A 17434-nucleotide genomic window follows, 5' to 3' on the forward strand; every position below is an offset into this window, starting at 1 on the left:
GTTCCACATGTGGTTAGTTGTTACTGTGCTGAACAGCGCAGTGCTGGGTAATTCCTAACATTGTGGGTCTAGGAGTTGGGCGGGACAACATGGTGGCTGACATCTGTTGGGGGTCATAAAAAGTGGATGGAACATGGTAGGGTGGGGAGGAGAGGGAATCCATTCCCAATGCTGACTTGAGGCCTTTTACAGATGCTGGTCACCGGTTCCTTGTTGAGATTTAATGAGTGTCCACTGGAGAGCTATGCTTGATGGGGGCTCTAAGTTTATGGAAATAAAACTGTGTCTGCCACCAGGCAGCTCACAGTCTAGTGACAGAATAGCAGCCGTCGGATTATGATATAGTATCTGACTCTTACAAATACAGGGATGCCTTGGAGGTTAAGGGAAGGCAGAGGGTATAGCCTTGTCAAATGGGAGGACAGGCCAGGAAAGGAACTGGGAAATCAACAGAAGAAGTGATATTCAAGCTGAGCCTGGAAGTAAATACAGAGCAAGCTATAGAAAAAGGAAGGGGGTGTGCACTCCGGGCAGTGAGCAGGATAGGCCCAAAAGGACGGAGATGAGACAGAGATGGGATAGATTAGGGTAGACAGCAAGTGGCTGGAGATGATGCAAATGTAGGGCAGTGACCAAATCATGAATTCTCGCTTGCTGTGCTAAGGGCTTTGTAGTTTATTGTAGATCATTGATATTCAGATTTTAAGGAGCATAAGAATCTTCTGAGACTACATACACTGTGAGGAGTATGAGTCTTATAAACTGAACGTGGAGGCACACGATTCCAATCAATTCTCCATGTGATCTTGGGCAAGTTACTTATTTTCTTTAGGCTTCTACTCCTTAGCTGGGCTTATTCATGGCCAAGCAAAATAGTTAGCATGTGACCGTATGTTAACCTCTTTTCTGCAAATTCTAGCGTGAGGTTAGAAACAATCATGAATAAGAAGTGTGCTTATTAAAACCACATTAAAGCCACAGAGTAACAACAGTGTGGACTCCCCAAAGCATATTTGACTAGGATCTCTATTAGAGATCCTAGTTTAAAGGAAACATACCCCTTTCCTTTAAAAATCTAACTTGCCTGCATGTACAGAGAAGTAAACTGAGGTTAGAAGATGAAGGGCCTTGTGCAAGGTCATACATTCCTTAGTGGAGAGCTAGGCTGTTTTCACATTTGGAAACTACACGGCCTCATCACAGTAGAAGAGGACTTTGGTTTTAAATCACCATGTACCTTATGTACAGATGAAAATATGGAGCCCACTCCCAGTCCCAAAGACAGCCATCTTCCTAAAGCTATAGGGTTAGTGACAGAGCTAAGACTAAAACAGGGCAACCTGACTACGGTCCAGTATTTCTTCTACATTTCCCTGCCTTTTTCTATGCTATGCTCAATTTTTTTTTTTTTTTAGAGTCATGTGAAGGTCAGACTATTATGAACTCTATCCCATAAATAATTTTTCTACTGTTTATTTATTTTTGAGAGAGTTTATTTTTGAGGGGGAGACAGAGAGCATGAGCAGGGAAGGGACAGAGAGAGAGGGAGACACAGAATCGGAAGCAGGCTCCAGGCTCTGAGCTGTCAACACACAGCCTAACATGGGGCTCGAACTCACCAACGGTGAGATCATGACCTGAGCTGAAGTCAGCCGCTTAACCGACTGAGCCACCCAGGGGCCCCCATAGATAATTTTTCAATGGTGCAAGATATATATAAAGATAACATAAGTTTGTCTGTATTTGCACTACTGTTACATATACTGTCTAAGCATTCCTTGAAATGCAGAATGGAGAACATTAGAAATTTAATAGATGTCTACTTATAATTATCACAGAGGAAAATGGTACCTTTTAAAAATTTCTGCTTTAGGGCCCCTAATTTAAATACAACCATGATTTATTTTTGCTGTTTTTAGCTTGCTTTCCTCTCCACCCATTGAACCAACTACCTACAACTGATGGGGTCTCACGATTTTGCAGAGAATAATAAGCAATTATAGTTCTTCTGTAACAAAACAAGCAGTTATTAAGACGAAGAAGCCCAATAATGAACTAATCATCATATTTATCTATTTTTCAAGGCACAACTGGCTTCAGAGTTAAAGAAATAAACTCCTGAGTAAACGTTTTAAAACACTCCCCAAATATAATAAATTATACTTAGCACAGAGTTCTCAGTTTCGCCCACAGCCTATTGCAGTCCCCTCGGGGCCGGGCCTTGACCTCTGTATTTTTAAAGATGATTCTGATGCCCAGATAAGTTTGAGAATCAGTGATACAAACAGTTCTGCTGAGCGGGTTGTGAGTCATTCATTCAGTGGATATATTACCCTGAGTGTGAGGCGTGATCCTCATTTGATTTTTTTCTCTCTGCTTCCTATATGGCAAGGACCTTATGGTAAATCTCTGGTTCTATTGTTAAATTGATATCTGCATTAATTAAACTCGAAAATAGGTTCTGGCCAGTTTCTTGTCTATAAAGTGTACCCAAAGGCGAGGGTTGGTGCTGGTTCTAGTCTGTCTGCCTCCTCATTTCACACTGGGGGCTGTTAGTTATCCAGTTCCCGGAGTTGTGGCCAGGAGAAACCTGGGCTGTGTGCCTCAGTGAGCTCTTTATGTTGATTTAATGAGACAGGCAGCAATATTCAGGTGTGCTTCAGGGATACTAAAACAGGCAGGCTGAATTTACATATTTATGAGACAAAACTGTTTGAACTTAAGCATGTGCACACACACACACACACACACAGAAATTGTGTCGCTGTGGTGTTTTCCTTTAAATGCTTTACATGAACAATATTTCCCAAGGTTGCATTATTGATAAACATAAGAACTACATCTGGAGGAAATCCTTTGAAATTAGATTCTAAATCCACATTAATGCCAAGTAAGTAATGAGTACCGAGAGGTACTGAATAGGAGAGCTGGGAGCAGTGGAGAAGAAAACGAGTCGTTTTTCCTTTTTTCTGTCTAAGATGGGGCAAGTGCTTAATTCCTTGCTTTCCCTGTGTCAAGGTTTGTTTGAGCTGTGTGTGCATACGTGTGTGGTGAGGGAGAGGGAAAGAGATAAAACACGATAACAAAAACCTAGGTCGTAAAATGTCGCTGCTTCGTAAATATGCCATCATTCCTCAACCCTTGGTTTGAAAGGGGGCGATGTCAAACACACACATATAAAATGGCAGCTCTAATCATCGCAGAAACATTGGGGCAGGAAGGACAGAAGTCATTGCTTGTTCTCTTACTCTCCTCTCACCTTAGGGCAGATTTTTATTAAAACAAAACAAAACACAACACAACAGAAACATATCTGAACCGATTTAATTTCCTAGAGATAGCTGTAAATGTATTTATCAAAACAGATCTTCCAAAACCTGAAACTAAATTATGCCTTACTGAGTTGTATGAGGTATTTTGTTTTTCACATTCAGAGAAACTGGTACTATTGTTCAGATGATATAGCCCGGGAGCAAAGGAGAAGCCAGCATAGCAGGCCTGCAGGAGGGTTAGGGGACAAGGGCGTGTCTTGGAAAGGGACAACATGTCTGAGTACTAAAATCTTCTGAAGGAATACTGTTTGGTGGGACCATAACGCTGCCAGACCCTTGCTTGGTTCTAAGAGGACAGAAGACTTGGGTCTGGAAACTGTCTTCCTTCCAAGGGTTCCAGTGAGGGGGGAAATTTTCAGTATTTTGTTGGACGTAACTTCCCAGTGAGCTATGAATGAAAGATGTCCCTGTGATCTTCAACCAGGCTTCTTTCTTGGTGAGGAGGACAGTCCTAGTTGGGCCCACAGGTGTTCTTTCTTTGAGATACGAAAGATGCACTGAAATAAATATAGCAACGATCGCGACCAACCTTGTATCTATTTCCAAATCACAACAAAACATTTTTATCACAGTGATAACGGAGGCTAATTCCAGAATAGGCAATTGCGGCAGAATTACTTCTGGAAAAATGACATTACTTTTGATTAAGAAGTCAGGGTTCCATCAGAGTTACAGACCATGAATCATCACTGTATCTAGTATATTCAGCTCACACCACGTAAGTTGGGGGAACTAATATCAACGTGTGAAGTCTGCTAGAGGTTCAAAAAGTAAACTGTTGCTAAGGCTTTCCTAAAATGGAATGGTTTTAATGGCTTAGTAACTATAGAATTTTCTCCTCCAATTAAATGCCACAGATGATGCCATGAAAAATGTGACACAGATGATCTGGGATATTAAGGTGCTTTAAATGAACCTGTGTAGAAGGTCTCGAACATGTTTACCTGGTAAGGGAAGAATCCAGAAAGCCAGATGCTTTCAGAAACAGAAAACCCAGACACTAAGGCTGCAGAGTAAATGACTGTGTTCCAAAAGCTACAAGTTACGTTTTAATCTTTCTGTGGGCCAGAAGAGTTATTCAACCAAGGCTGACACTCTCTCACAACCCCAGGGGGAAGCATGGCCTTTGCTGCTCATGACAGCTGTCACATACATCCTGTCAATAACAAGTACAACCAAAGCCAACTTTAAAATCAGCTTTATTTGACATAATAGGAAAGAGAATCACTGGAGGTAAATAGATGATGACAAGTGGGGTCAAAAGAATTTCTACTGGAAAACATCTCTCTAAAGCAAAATTAACGTGCTTTAAAAAGTATCCCTAAGTGATGACATAAAGATATTTGGATTCAATTTAGATGCAGAACGCCATTTTCCCCACCATTGATGAAGAAGTTGTATATTACCCATAGGAAAGGATAGTGGTTTGAAAAGCTGTGTTTAGGGCCTCATTTTCGTGACTTCCACTGAAGTTCACAGTCATCTGTGAACAGTTGAGCTGTTGTAGAATCTGGTAGCAGTCACCAGGAATGAAAATAGACGATCTGAAAGTCACTTAGTTTTTTTCTTTAGGCAAATGTCTAACTCACTGGTATATAATATACATGAGCATTATTCAAAGCAAGACCAAACTGGTTATGAGGGCTGACGTCCAAGGCCGATGTGATGCATGGGTCCTCACGGGCACACTGGTTGGCAGTAGGTTACCCCTATGAGCCTGGGGGCTGGAAACGCTCCAAGGCACCCCATGTTCCCTTTAGTTTACTCAGCCTTCAAAATCCAGCTGAATTACTAAACATCAAACTTGGGTCATGATGCATTTTACAACTATTCAGTGGTAGCAAGGGTCTCAGTTCATTCTTTGTTTTGTTTTGTGTTTTGATGGAGAGGGTGTGAGCAGGGGAGGGGCAGAAAGAGGGAGAATCTCAAGCAGGTTCCACTCCCAGCTCTGAGCCTGACATGGGGCTCAACCATGAGATCATGAACTGAGGCGAAATCAAGAGTAGGATGCTTAACTGACTGAGCCATCCAGGTGCCCCACATTCTTTTTTTTCTTTTTAATTGTTAATGTTTCTTTATGTATTTATTTATTTTGAGCGAGCGAGAGAGAGAGAGAGAGAGAGAAAGAGAAAGGGAGGAGCAGAGAGAGAAGGAAAGAGAGAATCCTGAGCAGGTTCCAAGCTATCAGCACAGACCCCAGTGCGAAGCTCGAACTGATGAACTGGGAGATCATGACCTGAGCTGAAACCAAGTGTCGGATACTTAACCGACGGAGCCACCCAGGAGCCCCTCACTCTTTGTTTTTGATTGCCAAACATCTGTTAAGTATTTTATTTTCGAAAAATGTTCTTATTAGGGGTGGCAAGAGAAGATGAAGATTATCAAATAGCTATCATACGATGAGATTTAACTACTTACACTGAAGTTCTTTCCTCTACAAAATGGCACCCCTCTGACAAAAGGCCCTTTTATGCAGCCATATATTAAGTGTGCCTTTTTAAAACAAATTTTTTTAATGTTTATTTTGGAGAGAGCGAGCGAACAAGCGAGAGCACACAAGCAGGGGAGGGGCAGAGAGAAAGGGAGACACAGAATCAGAAGCAGGCTCCAGGCTCTGAGCTGTCAGCACAGAGCCTGATGTAGGGCTTGAACTCACAAAATGCAAGATCACGACCTGGGCTGAAGTCAGGTGCTAACTGACTAAGCCACCCAGGAGCCCCTAAGTGTGCCTTTCAAAAATGCCCTGTGCTACTTAAGAGATAGTCAGGGAAGGTTCAGGAACACAGGTGGCACTGTGTCACCTTTACTGGCTTATGCTCAGGATTCAGGTCGTTGTAGCTCTTCTATTGGTAAACATGAGTTTTCCAGTTCAGTGTCTTAAAAGCTAGTTACTGAGGAAATGCTCTGCATAATGGACTTAACGATCCAGGAATGGAATAGCAGGGATCTGGGATGAGGTGTGTCAGGAGAGCTAGGCTATTTATATATGGGCAAAGCTTACATAGGCACTCCTGCATTATCCTTGCTATTAATAACCTCGCACTCTTCGCGAGTAGCTAATTTAAAATGAATTTTATGTGATTGAAAGTACCCAAAATGGAAAGGAACCTTGAACTATCTCTGCCCTAGTAGCCCTAATTATTAATAGATTGTGTATTCAGGATATAATATGACTGCCTGCTGATAGGTATGATTTATAATTGTTGTTCCCTAACTACAACTTTTAGGTGGTTTAAGCGATTTTCTCAGCCTTCTGCACATCAAGTAACTCTTACTGTTCCTGGGGCTCATGCCATTCTACTTTCTTGACATGGTGGCCCTTTCTGTTTTGCTACTAAGTCACACCCATTCATGAAGGTTGACTAAGGGCTCTCAGAGATGTTCTCCAATATCTCTATTGCAATGGGGTCTCTGTTTTCTTTTCTGTTCTTTTTTAAACATATTTATTTATTTTTGAGATGGAGAGATAGTGGGAGAACGAGTCGGGGAGGGGCAGAGGGAGAAGGAGACACAGGATCAGAAGCAGACTCCAGGCCCTGAGCTGTCAACAGAGAACCCAATGCAGGGCACACATTCACACACCATGAGATCATGACCTGAGCCCAAGTCAGACGCTTAACTGACTGAGCCACCCACATACCCTGGAATCTCTGTTTTCTGAATTCTGATTACTCCTGTAGTCAGTTTATCATTCAGCACATGAGGTTCTCTATATGTGTTTATTTAACCCTTGTCTCTTCTTGAGTGCCAGCTACCTCATGTCCTTGGAACTCAGCATTGTTAGACGTATAGTAACGCAACTCTTGCTTCAAGATGGGTATCCCCACCAAGCCAGTGAGGTGGCTTCATTTTGCAGACCCTCAGCAACAGAATTCTCTATTGATACCGATCTTTGGGAGACCTCAGGCTTTCATGACACCAAAAGAAGAATTGTAGGGGTGCCTGGGTGACTCAGTCGGTTGAGCATCTGACTTCTGCTTGAGTCATGATCTCTCATTTCCTGAGTTCGAGCCCCACGTCGGGCTCTGTGCTGACAGCTCTGAGCCTGGAGCCTGCTTCAGATTCTGTCTCTCTCTCTCTCTCTGCTCCTTCCCTGCTCATGCTCTGTCTCTTTCTCTCTGTCTCTCAAAAATGAATAGACATTAAAAAAAAATTAAAAGAAAAAAAGAATTCTAGAGAAAAGGCTGACCTGAAATGCCCAAGGGGTATTGTCCACACAGTAGACTCTCAAGTTGTAATCCAAAGAGTTACAGGACATGCAGCCAAAAACCGCCACCTTGAGTTGCTTCACGGCACAGTCTGTGATTGGTTCTCCAGTGAGGGCGTAGGTCCCAAAGCTGTCCAGGAGCACGTGACATGCAAAGGGGTCCAAAAGGCAATAACAGGATGTGGATTCATCCTCCACTGACATCACTTCCTGTTGGGAAAAGGTGTTTTAAATTCTCTCAGCCTGGAAAGAATATGTGATTTAACAATGACTTTGCATGGACATACATGATTTTTTTTAAGAATATTTTTACTGTCCTGTTTTTCTTGATGTTGAATGCTCTTTTTCTATCAAAATACACTGTAACTGCTGATGTAGGGAACTTACGTGAGTTATATTAAGTTAATTGAAATTCTATAGGTTACAACAAACTTCATTTCCAAAGTTCTCCTTTTTTCAGTGATTTGTTCAGTGCCCAATTTATGAAAATCTGTAACAGTTGAAAGCAAACTTTGTTTTGAAAAAGGTCTATTTCTGAAGATCTCTTCCAATATCGTGAAGGTAATACTCCCTTTCTCTCAAATATTTTATCCTCTTTCTACCGGATTCATTTGTGAGGGACCATTAAATAAACGGTTTCAATAAGATGGGCTAGAATACTTCCCCGTCCTTGATAAGAACTTTGGTGTGTGTGACTGGTTGGGGAGAGCATAAATATAACACCATCTGGATGAAAAGCTTGTGAGGAAGTGCTCAACAGAAAAACTGAAATGGTAAAAATCAAGGCAAAGCCAAACATAATGGAAAAAAGAGCAAAATCTGGCCCCTTTATGAAGCCCATGGAATAAATAGCCCATGGGCTATCATGCCCGGGAAATGTGCCCCTGGTTGTACCAGGACCGAATAAATAGCAGAATGCATTTTCAGCAAAGAGTACAGGCCAGTTCAGAGATAGCTGGGCAGGGTAAATGTAATCCATTTGCAGCAACTGGGAATTTTCTTCTCCTAAAGAAACAAGATTTTCCTTTTACTCCTTTTGCTGGGAGCACCTCCTGGGAGGTAAGATCCCAAGGCTAGCGGGAGCAGGTCACTGTGTTCCAGCAAGATAATTCACCTGCTTTCATGCAAACTGACTTCAGACAGACAGAAAAGGAATCCCTATCAAATAAATCAGAGGTTTCACATAAAAATAGCAATTCCACTGCAATCTCTGTTGTGTCCGTCTCTTGTTGTTACCTTCCTCACATGCTTTCTCGTTTTCTTGCCCCTCTCTTCTGTTCTCTCCTTGTGCTGTATCTCTTTCAAATGTACTCATATCCACAGGGAGACAGACACTCAATAATTTTCGGTGCATTCATTAATGCATCAAAATACAGTTAGCCAACTACTGTGTTGCTGAACATTTCAACATGTTATAATCCCTATGATGGTAAAGTCAGACAGAAGTTTCTTTTATGAACACCACCTGTGTGCCCTGAGCCTCCTCTCTGTCTCCACAGTGATGACAGGGAAAGTCAATTCAGACAGGGACATGGTCTGGGAGGAAGGACAGGAGTAACGGTTTTATGGACCAAGGATGGGCACATAAAGGTAACATGCCTGTGTGAGTAAATACATACGAGTGATGTATTCTAAAACCAAACAGAAAAGCCCCAGATCCTCCCTTCCTCCTCTTTTCCATTATCATGGAAAAACACTAGCCAGTACCTTGAGGATGTTGTAAAACACACACCATCAACCCTTTGAAAAAACAAGAAAATGCTTACAGATTTCACAGCAGACTCGTGTTAAGAGAACATAAGGTTAAATCTATTCCATAGGTGAAAACCAAATCCCATTTTTTATAAAGGAAGAATAGGGTCTCACCTCCCACTTGCCCTGCTGCGTCCTCTTCTTTAAATGGATATTCCAGTGCTCAGAACTGACGTCGGCACAGTGTGGTATGGTCAATGCAAAGGGTGTGGTGACGGTCATGTCTGGGGGGCCACAGGTGACTTCAGGACTCAGGAGCACCTCAGATCCATCCGACTGGAGGCTTGATGGTTGGGAAAGGATACAAGAAGCATGTAAAGAAGGGGGTACGTTTCAATGAGAAGTTAGTTACAGACTGGGGTTTTCTTCAGGTTGAGCAAAACTGTTTCCCAGGATTCTCTCCTGGATGGCACCTTACATGCACATGGCTGGTCTGGGCAACAGCCATTTATTCTGAACCACTCAAGCACATGGACCGAGTTTAGCTTAGGTTTCAAATCTAGGTTGTGACGAAATGAGAAGTGCTTCTTCAGAAATACAGGCAGAATAGAATACAGCGAACACCTGGTTGGTATGCCACATGCCGGCTGCTGAATTCTTATTCTTGTTGATGACGTTGTCAACGACCGAAGCCGAGAGCTTTATAGGAACGACTGATCCCTTTCTCCCAACAACACAATCTACAAATATTTTTAATGCTAGTAAGTGATAAAACAACTTATTAGGGAACAAAGCAATGCGTCAAATATGCCCAGATTGAGTGTGTCACTTCTGCTTTCGAAAACCTTTGTTTTCTGCCAATGCATAAACACACAGGTTATAGAGTGATCGCGCAGGAGACAGTTACAAATGTGCGCCACCAAATACATAAATGTATATCTTTCAATTCTTTCCTATTTTAGTTCTAAAGTCAAAGTCATTCCATCTAAACCTAGTGTTCAGATTTTTCTGGACTGTGAATTATTGACAGTGGGAATAGTCATGAAACAAGTAAAAGAAAGGGAAATTTAACTAAAGGGAAATGATATCACCTCATTGAATGTTTCTTTCATTTTCCTGTCTTTTGGTTTTAATCTCTGCCCCCAAATGATGCGAAGAACCCCAAAGTCTGCTCATTCTTCCCCCAACTGCTTATGTGTTTTTGAACAAGCTGACTTTTTTTTTTTTCCTGGGGAGAGGGCTGTATTTTTCACTTGTAAGAATACAGTGTTACAGAATATAGACAACAAAGCAATTTAAGACTCTCAGATGGACAATGCTACATGAGAGCTAGGATTGGTGTTATTTATTACTGAAGTTTTCTCTTACCCGACTTAGGAAGGGCATTTAAATATGTCATCCCTCATCAAAAAAGCAACCCCTTGAGCAAGATAGAAGATGGAATTTAGCACTAAAAGATACCCCCTTTTCCACGATCTTGTATAAACACACAGTTTTTCTAGGAGTATATCTAACATGTTATTAATTTCTGAATTGCTTTAGTTGACACGGCTTGTTCTCTCTCAAGATAGGAACGGCCATCCTATAGCTTACGATTCCTAATGTGCTCTGCAAAAGAAGTCCAGGTGAATAAGTGGGTGGGAGCATCTTCTATCTAAAACAGACCTGAATGTGAATACACTATCCCCTTCCTTCTCCAGGAAGCCCTGAAGACAGACTTAAAACATTCAGTCTTCCACGTAGGCAACCGTAGTCCAAAGTGGACAGTTCCTCCCGTACAACCAGGGGTACAGGTGCACTGAAAATATGTCTGCATTCACCTTTAAGCAGAGCAGGCAAGCAAGGCGGGCGGGGTTGGAAAGTAGTGTATTAGCAAGAACAAACGCTCTCTGAACAGCCTAGAACGATATACTTGAGGTTCCGGGGGGGGGGGGGGGAGGAATGTAAAATTCCAGCGCGAGCTACAAGCCGCCAGAAGCAGCAGCCTGCATGTGGATGCCTGCCAGCGGCCATTAGAGAAGGTTAAGCGCTTTCCGTGTAATTGCTGTTTGCATTCATCACAGGCAGGAAAGGCAGGGATGCTTATGAGTGACCGATGACAAGCTCTCCTAAAAGAACGATTTAATTGCTTTCAGAGAATCATCCCCCTTGTTGAACATATTGTTCAAACATATGGGAATTTGGGGAATTATTTAATGCCAAATGAACTGAAATCAGCTAATTAGATGAACTCTCACACTCGTGAATAGCAAGGCTCCTCTCCGTAACAACTTAAACAGCATTAGGAATCAGAGGCAGAGCACGGCGAGTCTTCGGCAGAGCAGGGAACAGGAGCTTTGCATTAAACAGGCACTGGGCATTTCCACAAGTGCAAAGGAAGTAAATCAAGATTTATATCTAATCCTCCTACCATGAAAACAGTGTCTGTGGGTGTAGGTCTCTGGGGAAGGAGCAAAACTTAAATCTCACCGTTTTTCTTCCCCAAGATTAATAATCATTTATCCCTTTCTGCCATCTTCTACCTATGGCAATCAGGGAGATTTAACCAATATTAATTAAAGCTCTTCACACACCTGTGGAGGCAGGTGTTCACAGCATAAAGTCACAGAGAAGTCTTCAAAGTGGTGGAGCTGCAAAATACACCAGAAATTTCTGACTCCACATGGGCTCCTGCCCTCTGTGACCAGATGCACTTCCCTTCCCTGTAACCGCTAGCAGATTTCTGGTCCAATTGCTGGCTCTTGTGACATCCCAAGTAAAGATGGTGGGGGGGGGGGGATGGAGTCCAAGTGTAGTCATGGATACAGACTTAGGACATTTGAGGACAGAAGTCTGGGGGAGAGAAGCCTTTAACTGGGTCTGAGCAAAATAAAGATTCATAAGGACAGTATGGATGGCATTGCAGTTTTCCCATAGTACCTATGACAAGGAAGTGTCCATGCTCTTGCTAAGCAAAAAAAAAAAAAAAAAAAAAAGCAACACAGGTTTCTAAAATTGCTGTGAGCTAATGATAACAGCAGTGACTTCAAAGCCATCATATGAATCACCGTGGTGCATCACACGCTCTAGTGTACATGGGAAAGTCTGGTTCTGTTCGACTTTTGCTACTTGTCTTTTTCCTTGTGTTTGACCCACCCATCCATCCATCCATCCACCCACCCACCCACGCACATATCCACCCACACATCCACCCACCCATGCATCCATCCATCCACCCGCCTACCCACGCATCCATCCATCCAGCCTACCATATGCCATGCATATTTATGAACACTTACAGATATAAAAAGATCAATAATTTAAGAGCTAGTACTGTGTAGCCAGGTGACTTGTTGGGCAAGTGTATGGAAACAAGGCTGTTGAATTCAAATTTCTGCTTACACAGTGCAGCTGAGGGTTCTGGGGAAAACTCTGCCAGCTTTGCAGAGATGATGCCCCCAACCACAAATACTCATGGCGGGAAAGGGTGCTTCCAATGGCCACAAGAGCATTTTGCCCAGTAATCTGGTAAGACAGACTTACATTGCGACTGTTTTTCAGTTCCAGAAAGGGAAACCATGAGAAGAGTTGTTGCAGAGAACATTAGAAAAGTGAATAAAAGAACATGCTAAGGTCCCACTTGTGTCCTCCCTGTGCTCTTCACAGCATTGTGCTGGAGACCACATCCCCCGTGGCAGAAGAGAAAGCCAGGTCTTTCTGAGCCTCACTTCCCTTACGTGCAAAATAACACGGACCCTAAGATTGTTGAGAGTTAAAAAAAATAATAATAATAAAACTAAAAATCACCTAATATGTGCTCAGCGGGTGGAGATTTTCTGCTTCTCCAACCCTGAATGCCCACCTTTCCTTCCTCCTTAAGAGTCGTATTTTCACAGGCACTGTGCTTTTGAAGATGGCTAAGTAAGTCGATAAGTTGTCATTATAACGAGATACGCTTTAACAAAAATTTCGCGGCCTTAGAGATGTGCGCTATTTAAGGGAATTTAAGGCACATTGGCAATGGATCCACCCTTACCTCCCACAGTCAGTCCTCAACTCGGCAACCAGCAGGATCCCACTGAAAATGCCACCGTGTTCCCACCTCCAGGAATCACAGCTGTTCTGCTGTTCTGGAGTGCTGGGTGTTGTCTGGAAATTTTCTCCAGCCACATGACCAGCTCCCTCATGCCCTTCAGGTCTTTGCTCAAATGACGCCTTCTAGCGAGGCATTCCCTGACCTTTCCCAACACCAAAGCTGGTCTTCACTTGTCTCCACAACACTTACTGTCCTCTAGTGCAATATACCGTTTGCATATGTATTTATTTTTGTCTCCCGCAAACAAGAATGTAAGCTCTATGAGGCCAGGGATTTTTTTTTTTTTCCCCTTTCATCATTGTCTATAATGCCACTTGTAAGCACTCAGAAATATTTCTTGAGAAGAATGGAGGAGCCAGCTTGAAGTGGTTCCTACTGGCCCCAAATTGGAACATTTTGAGTATTAAAGTAAATAATGGTAGTATAGGATTGTAACCCACTGAATAATGTAACTCATGAGATCGATGGATATGAATGAATGAGGGAAAACTGTCCTATGCAACAGAAAGCCAGCTAATAAATGTTGGAAGTCATTTGGTAACCAACCACATTAATACTTGATTCAGTCAAGAATTATGAATGGATGTTAACCTACTTGGTGAACACTTGGAAAGTAATAAAGAACTCTTCATAGGGTTTGAAAGTATCTTCCCACTTAGTACTTACCTAGTAAGTACGTACTTAGTACTGAGTACTTATTCGTACTTACTAATCACAAAGGGTAAAATACTACTTTACAGCGCAAAACCTTGATGGACAGCACCTACCCAAAGTTATCAAAGTCAACATTGGCAGCGAAGGGATGGACGGACAGAGAATATCACTCCCGATATGACACAGTGAAAAGAACTTAGCATCCGTCTGTAACATTCCTGCCAATAACACATAATCAGAGTCTAGCCACAGGAAACTATGAATCAGACAAGCCCCAATTGAGGGACATTGTGCAAAAGAACTGCTCTGCACTCTTAAATTAAAACTGTCCATGTCATAAAATAGAGACAGACTTAGGAACTGCTCCACATTACAGGAGACTAAAAGGCACATGACGGTAGATATAAAGGACGTTATTCAGATAACAGGCGAAATCTGAGTAAGGTTGGTGGGCTAGATCATAGAATTGTCTCACTGTTAACTTCCTGATTTTGAAAATTGTGCTGCGGTTATGCGAGATAATTCCTTTTTCGGATATATACAATTAAGTACCCAGGGATCAAAGGACATCTTGTTCATAACGGTTACAAGAATACATACATATACTTGTGTGTTTGTAGATATGTATTCTGTGCATATATGCACACAAGTACACATATGGAGAGAAGAGAGCAGAATACAGCCAACTGGTAAGATGTCAACACTGGTGAATATGGGTATGGGATGGTTGGAAGTGGTATTATTCTTGCAACCTTTCTTTAAGTTTGAAGTTGTGTCAAAAGTAGGTTTTTTTTTAGAATGAATGAATGAATGAATGGAGATAGGGGCCCAGGGAAAATTTTTCTAGACTTCTTATAATGAAATCAGCGGGGTCACTGACTTCATAAACGTGTGCTGGAAGGTGAGGGGTGGCTGCTGCTGGCAGTGCAAAGCTGGTCCAAGCTTGGCCACGCTGGCCACACCAGCCAGCCACGTAGTGACTGTCATTCGGCAGCGCCCACCTGCACACCACTGGCCACGAAGGTCGCGCTGAACAAGGGCGGCTCCGAGGTGGCAGCTGCTAACCACTGCAGGTCTGGAGGTGGATCTGTGCACATTTTGCTTTTGCTCTCAACATGACTTGACCCGATTCTGGGCTGGGAATGCGTCACTCTCTTCAAGGGAAACAACCAGCTCCAGATTTCGAGATGAGATTTTCATTGTTGTCTGCCATGCTGTGCTTGGTAATTACGGTTCCCACCTTTCCTCCTTATGGTCTATATTATAGATTAATGTAGGTTTGATCACCTTTACCCAGAGTATCACTCAGGAATGCAGGCAGGAGAGTAATGATAGTTTTACTATGCCAGACCCTGGGTCGATACATAATTAAATCATATTTTAATGGAATAGACATAAAGGGCAGATAGATGGAAGCTGTACTTAGTCTTAAAATTAGAGCTCAGAAAACAACGTAGCTCCCGCTTCCTAAGTTTCCTACCCAAGAAGGTACACACTGTTAACTATTATTCTCTCTCTTTTCATTAAAATCCTCCTATATTGACCTGAATGTTAACATTGCTGTGGATGAAAATCACAGGGTTTGGGTTTCTTATTTCTGTTGTTTTGAATTAGACACCTGTCTTATTCTCCAGCTCTGACCAGACCTTTCAGATGAGCCCCAGGAAAATAACATCATAGAATCTCCTACAGAAATGGGCCTCTGAAAGCCAGCGTGGCTCATCACTCAACCCCAGCCAGGTCACCTGAGGATTTTTTTTCCATAACTGCCATTTAAGAAAAGACTTTTGGAAAGGGAGAATAGGGGGCGAGGAGCAGAACAGGGGAAAAAGAGAGAAGTTAAGCAAAATATTCTCTTTATCACAGTAGATTCCTTGAAGATGTTTAAATGGTCCTGAAACTATAAAGTGGTCCATAAATATTTGGGAAGCTATTTAAAATTATACTTGTGGACACCAGCAATTAAGAGTTCAATTCCATATTTCTGGGACAGGGCCCAGGAACCAACGCTTTTTCCTTTCTTCCTCACATGCAAGGTAGCCCTGGCATGAACGTTTGAGAAAAGTTGTGTAGATCTTGAGAAAATAGCCAGAGCTACACCTCACACAGTGGGGGCTTGGCAGCTGTCAAATATAGAGAGGGAAGGTTTCTGAAATGCAAGTTGGAGGCTGGTCAAGGTTAAATAATCTTAAGGCCTTGGATGATGCTATGGTGTTGGAAAAGACAACCACACGGGGACTGTCCTACCTCTCCTGTCTCTAAACAGCCTGTGGATTGATAAGCAAGGATGTCGGGTTGGGAGGGTTGATTAGCAGTGACTGAAAATAATGCTATCGGGGTGCCTGGGTGGCTCAGGCGGTTGAGCGTCCGACTTCGGCTCAGGTGATGATCTCACAGCTCATGGGTTCAAGCCCTACGTTGGGCTCTGTGCTGACAGCTCAGAGCATGCTTCTGCTTCTGTGTGTCTTTCTCTCTGACCCTAACCCACTCGAATTCTGTCTCTGTCTCTCTCAAAAATAAACATTAAAATAAATAAATAAATGAAAATAACGCTATAGCTCATCAAGTCATTATATTCCATTAGTTGGGGTGGGGAAAGGAGCAGTCAGGACAGTGGATTACAACAAGCGACAAGCACAATTCGCTGAGGATAGAAGCATAAGGCTCAACCAGGTAAGGGTTTAAAGATCTGGGTCACCCACACGGCATTATCTGAAATAGGATCACAGGAGGGGAGATGGCATGAGGGGGCATGGGGTAGGAGGGGAATTACAATTGGCACCAGAGTGCGTATCTGAGTTTGCTGCGATGTGAGCAAAACCACACTGAGAGATTAAAGTGTTTGCATATGTTAAACGGCTCTAGTTTACCCACACGTGCATAGGTGTTTACCAATTAATATACTAAAGGAATCACAAATCACCTGTAAACCACCAGTTCCTAGATACAATTTAAGCCTCATCTTTCATGCAGTGTCGGGCTTGTGTTCAGCTTGTTTACCAGGAGAAGTGGAATGACAGCTCACTGAGACACTTTACAGTGACAGGCAACAGGGGTGTGTGGGTCTATGCAGCACACGGCTAGGATAGTTTTATACCTACTTTTCTGTTCATTTACACTTATTATTAAAAAAACATTTTTAATGTTTATTGAGAGAGACAGAGCATGAGTGGGGGAGGGGCAGAGAGAGAAGGAGGCACAGAATCCAAAGCAGGCTCCAGGCTCTGAGCTGTCAGCACAGAGCCCGACGCGGGGCTCGAACTCACAAACCACGAGATCATGACCTGAGGCAAAGTCAGACGCTTAACCAACTGAGCCACCCGGGTGCCCCCAGTTCATTTACATTTTGAATGGGGGAACCAGACTCCTCTGGACCAAACCCTGAGTCCTATTTCTAGGATCATTTTATTTGAGGCTGGGAAAGGACCTACAAGTTGTCAGCCCCCATACCATCATTGTGCAGATGAGGAAACA

At 42.7% G+C, this 17434-nt stretch overlaps 1 protein-coding gene across 8 annotated transcripts in view; it reads right to left on the reverse strand.

Moving 5' to 3' along the window:
- Nucleotides 1–17434, reverse strand: part of UNC5D (unc-5 netrin receptor D) — a 543854-nt gene that overhangs the window by 31711 nt on the left and 494709 nt on the right. For all 8 annotated transcript variants that reach the window (XM_027070311.2, XM_027070293.2, XM_053216628.1 and 5 more), the window contains 2 exons: nucleotides 9406–9574; nucleotides 7522–7749 (listed from right to left, as the gene is read on the reverse strand). In XM_027070311.2, the coding sequence (XP_026926112.1) occupies nucleotides 7522–7749; nucleotides 9406–9574 (397 nt within the window). The remainder of the gene's footprint in view (nucleotides 1–7521; nucleotides 7750–9405; nucleotides 9575–17434) is intronic.

The sequence above is a fragment of the Acinonyx jubatus genome, chromosome B1, assembly GCF_027475565.1.
Source record: "Acinonyx jubatus isolate Ajub_Pintada_27869175 chromosome B1, VMU_Ajub_asm_v1.0, whole genome shotgun sequence".
NCBI classification, from domain to species: domain Eukaryota; kingdom Metazoa; phylum Chordata; class Mammalia; order Carnivora; family Felidae; genus Acinonyx; species Acinonyx jubatus.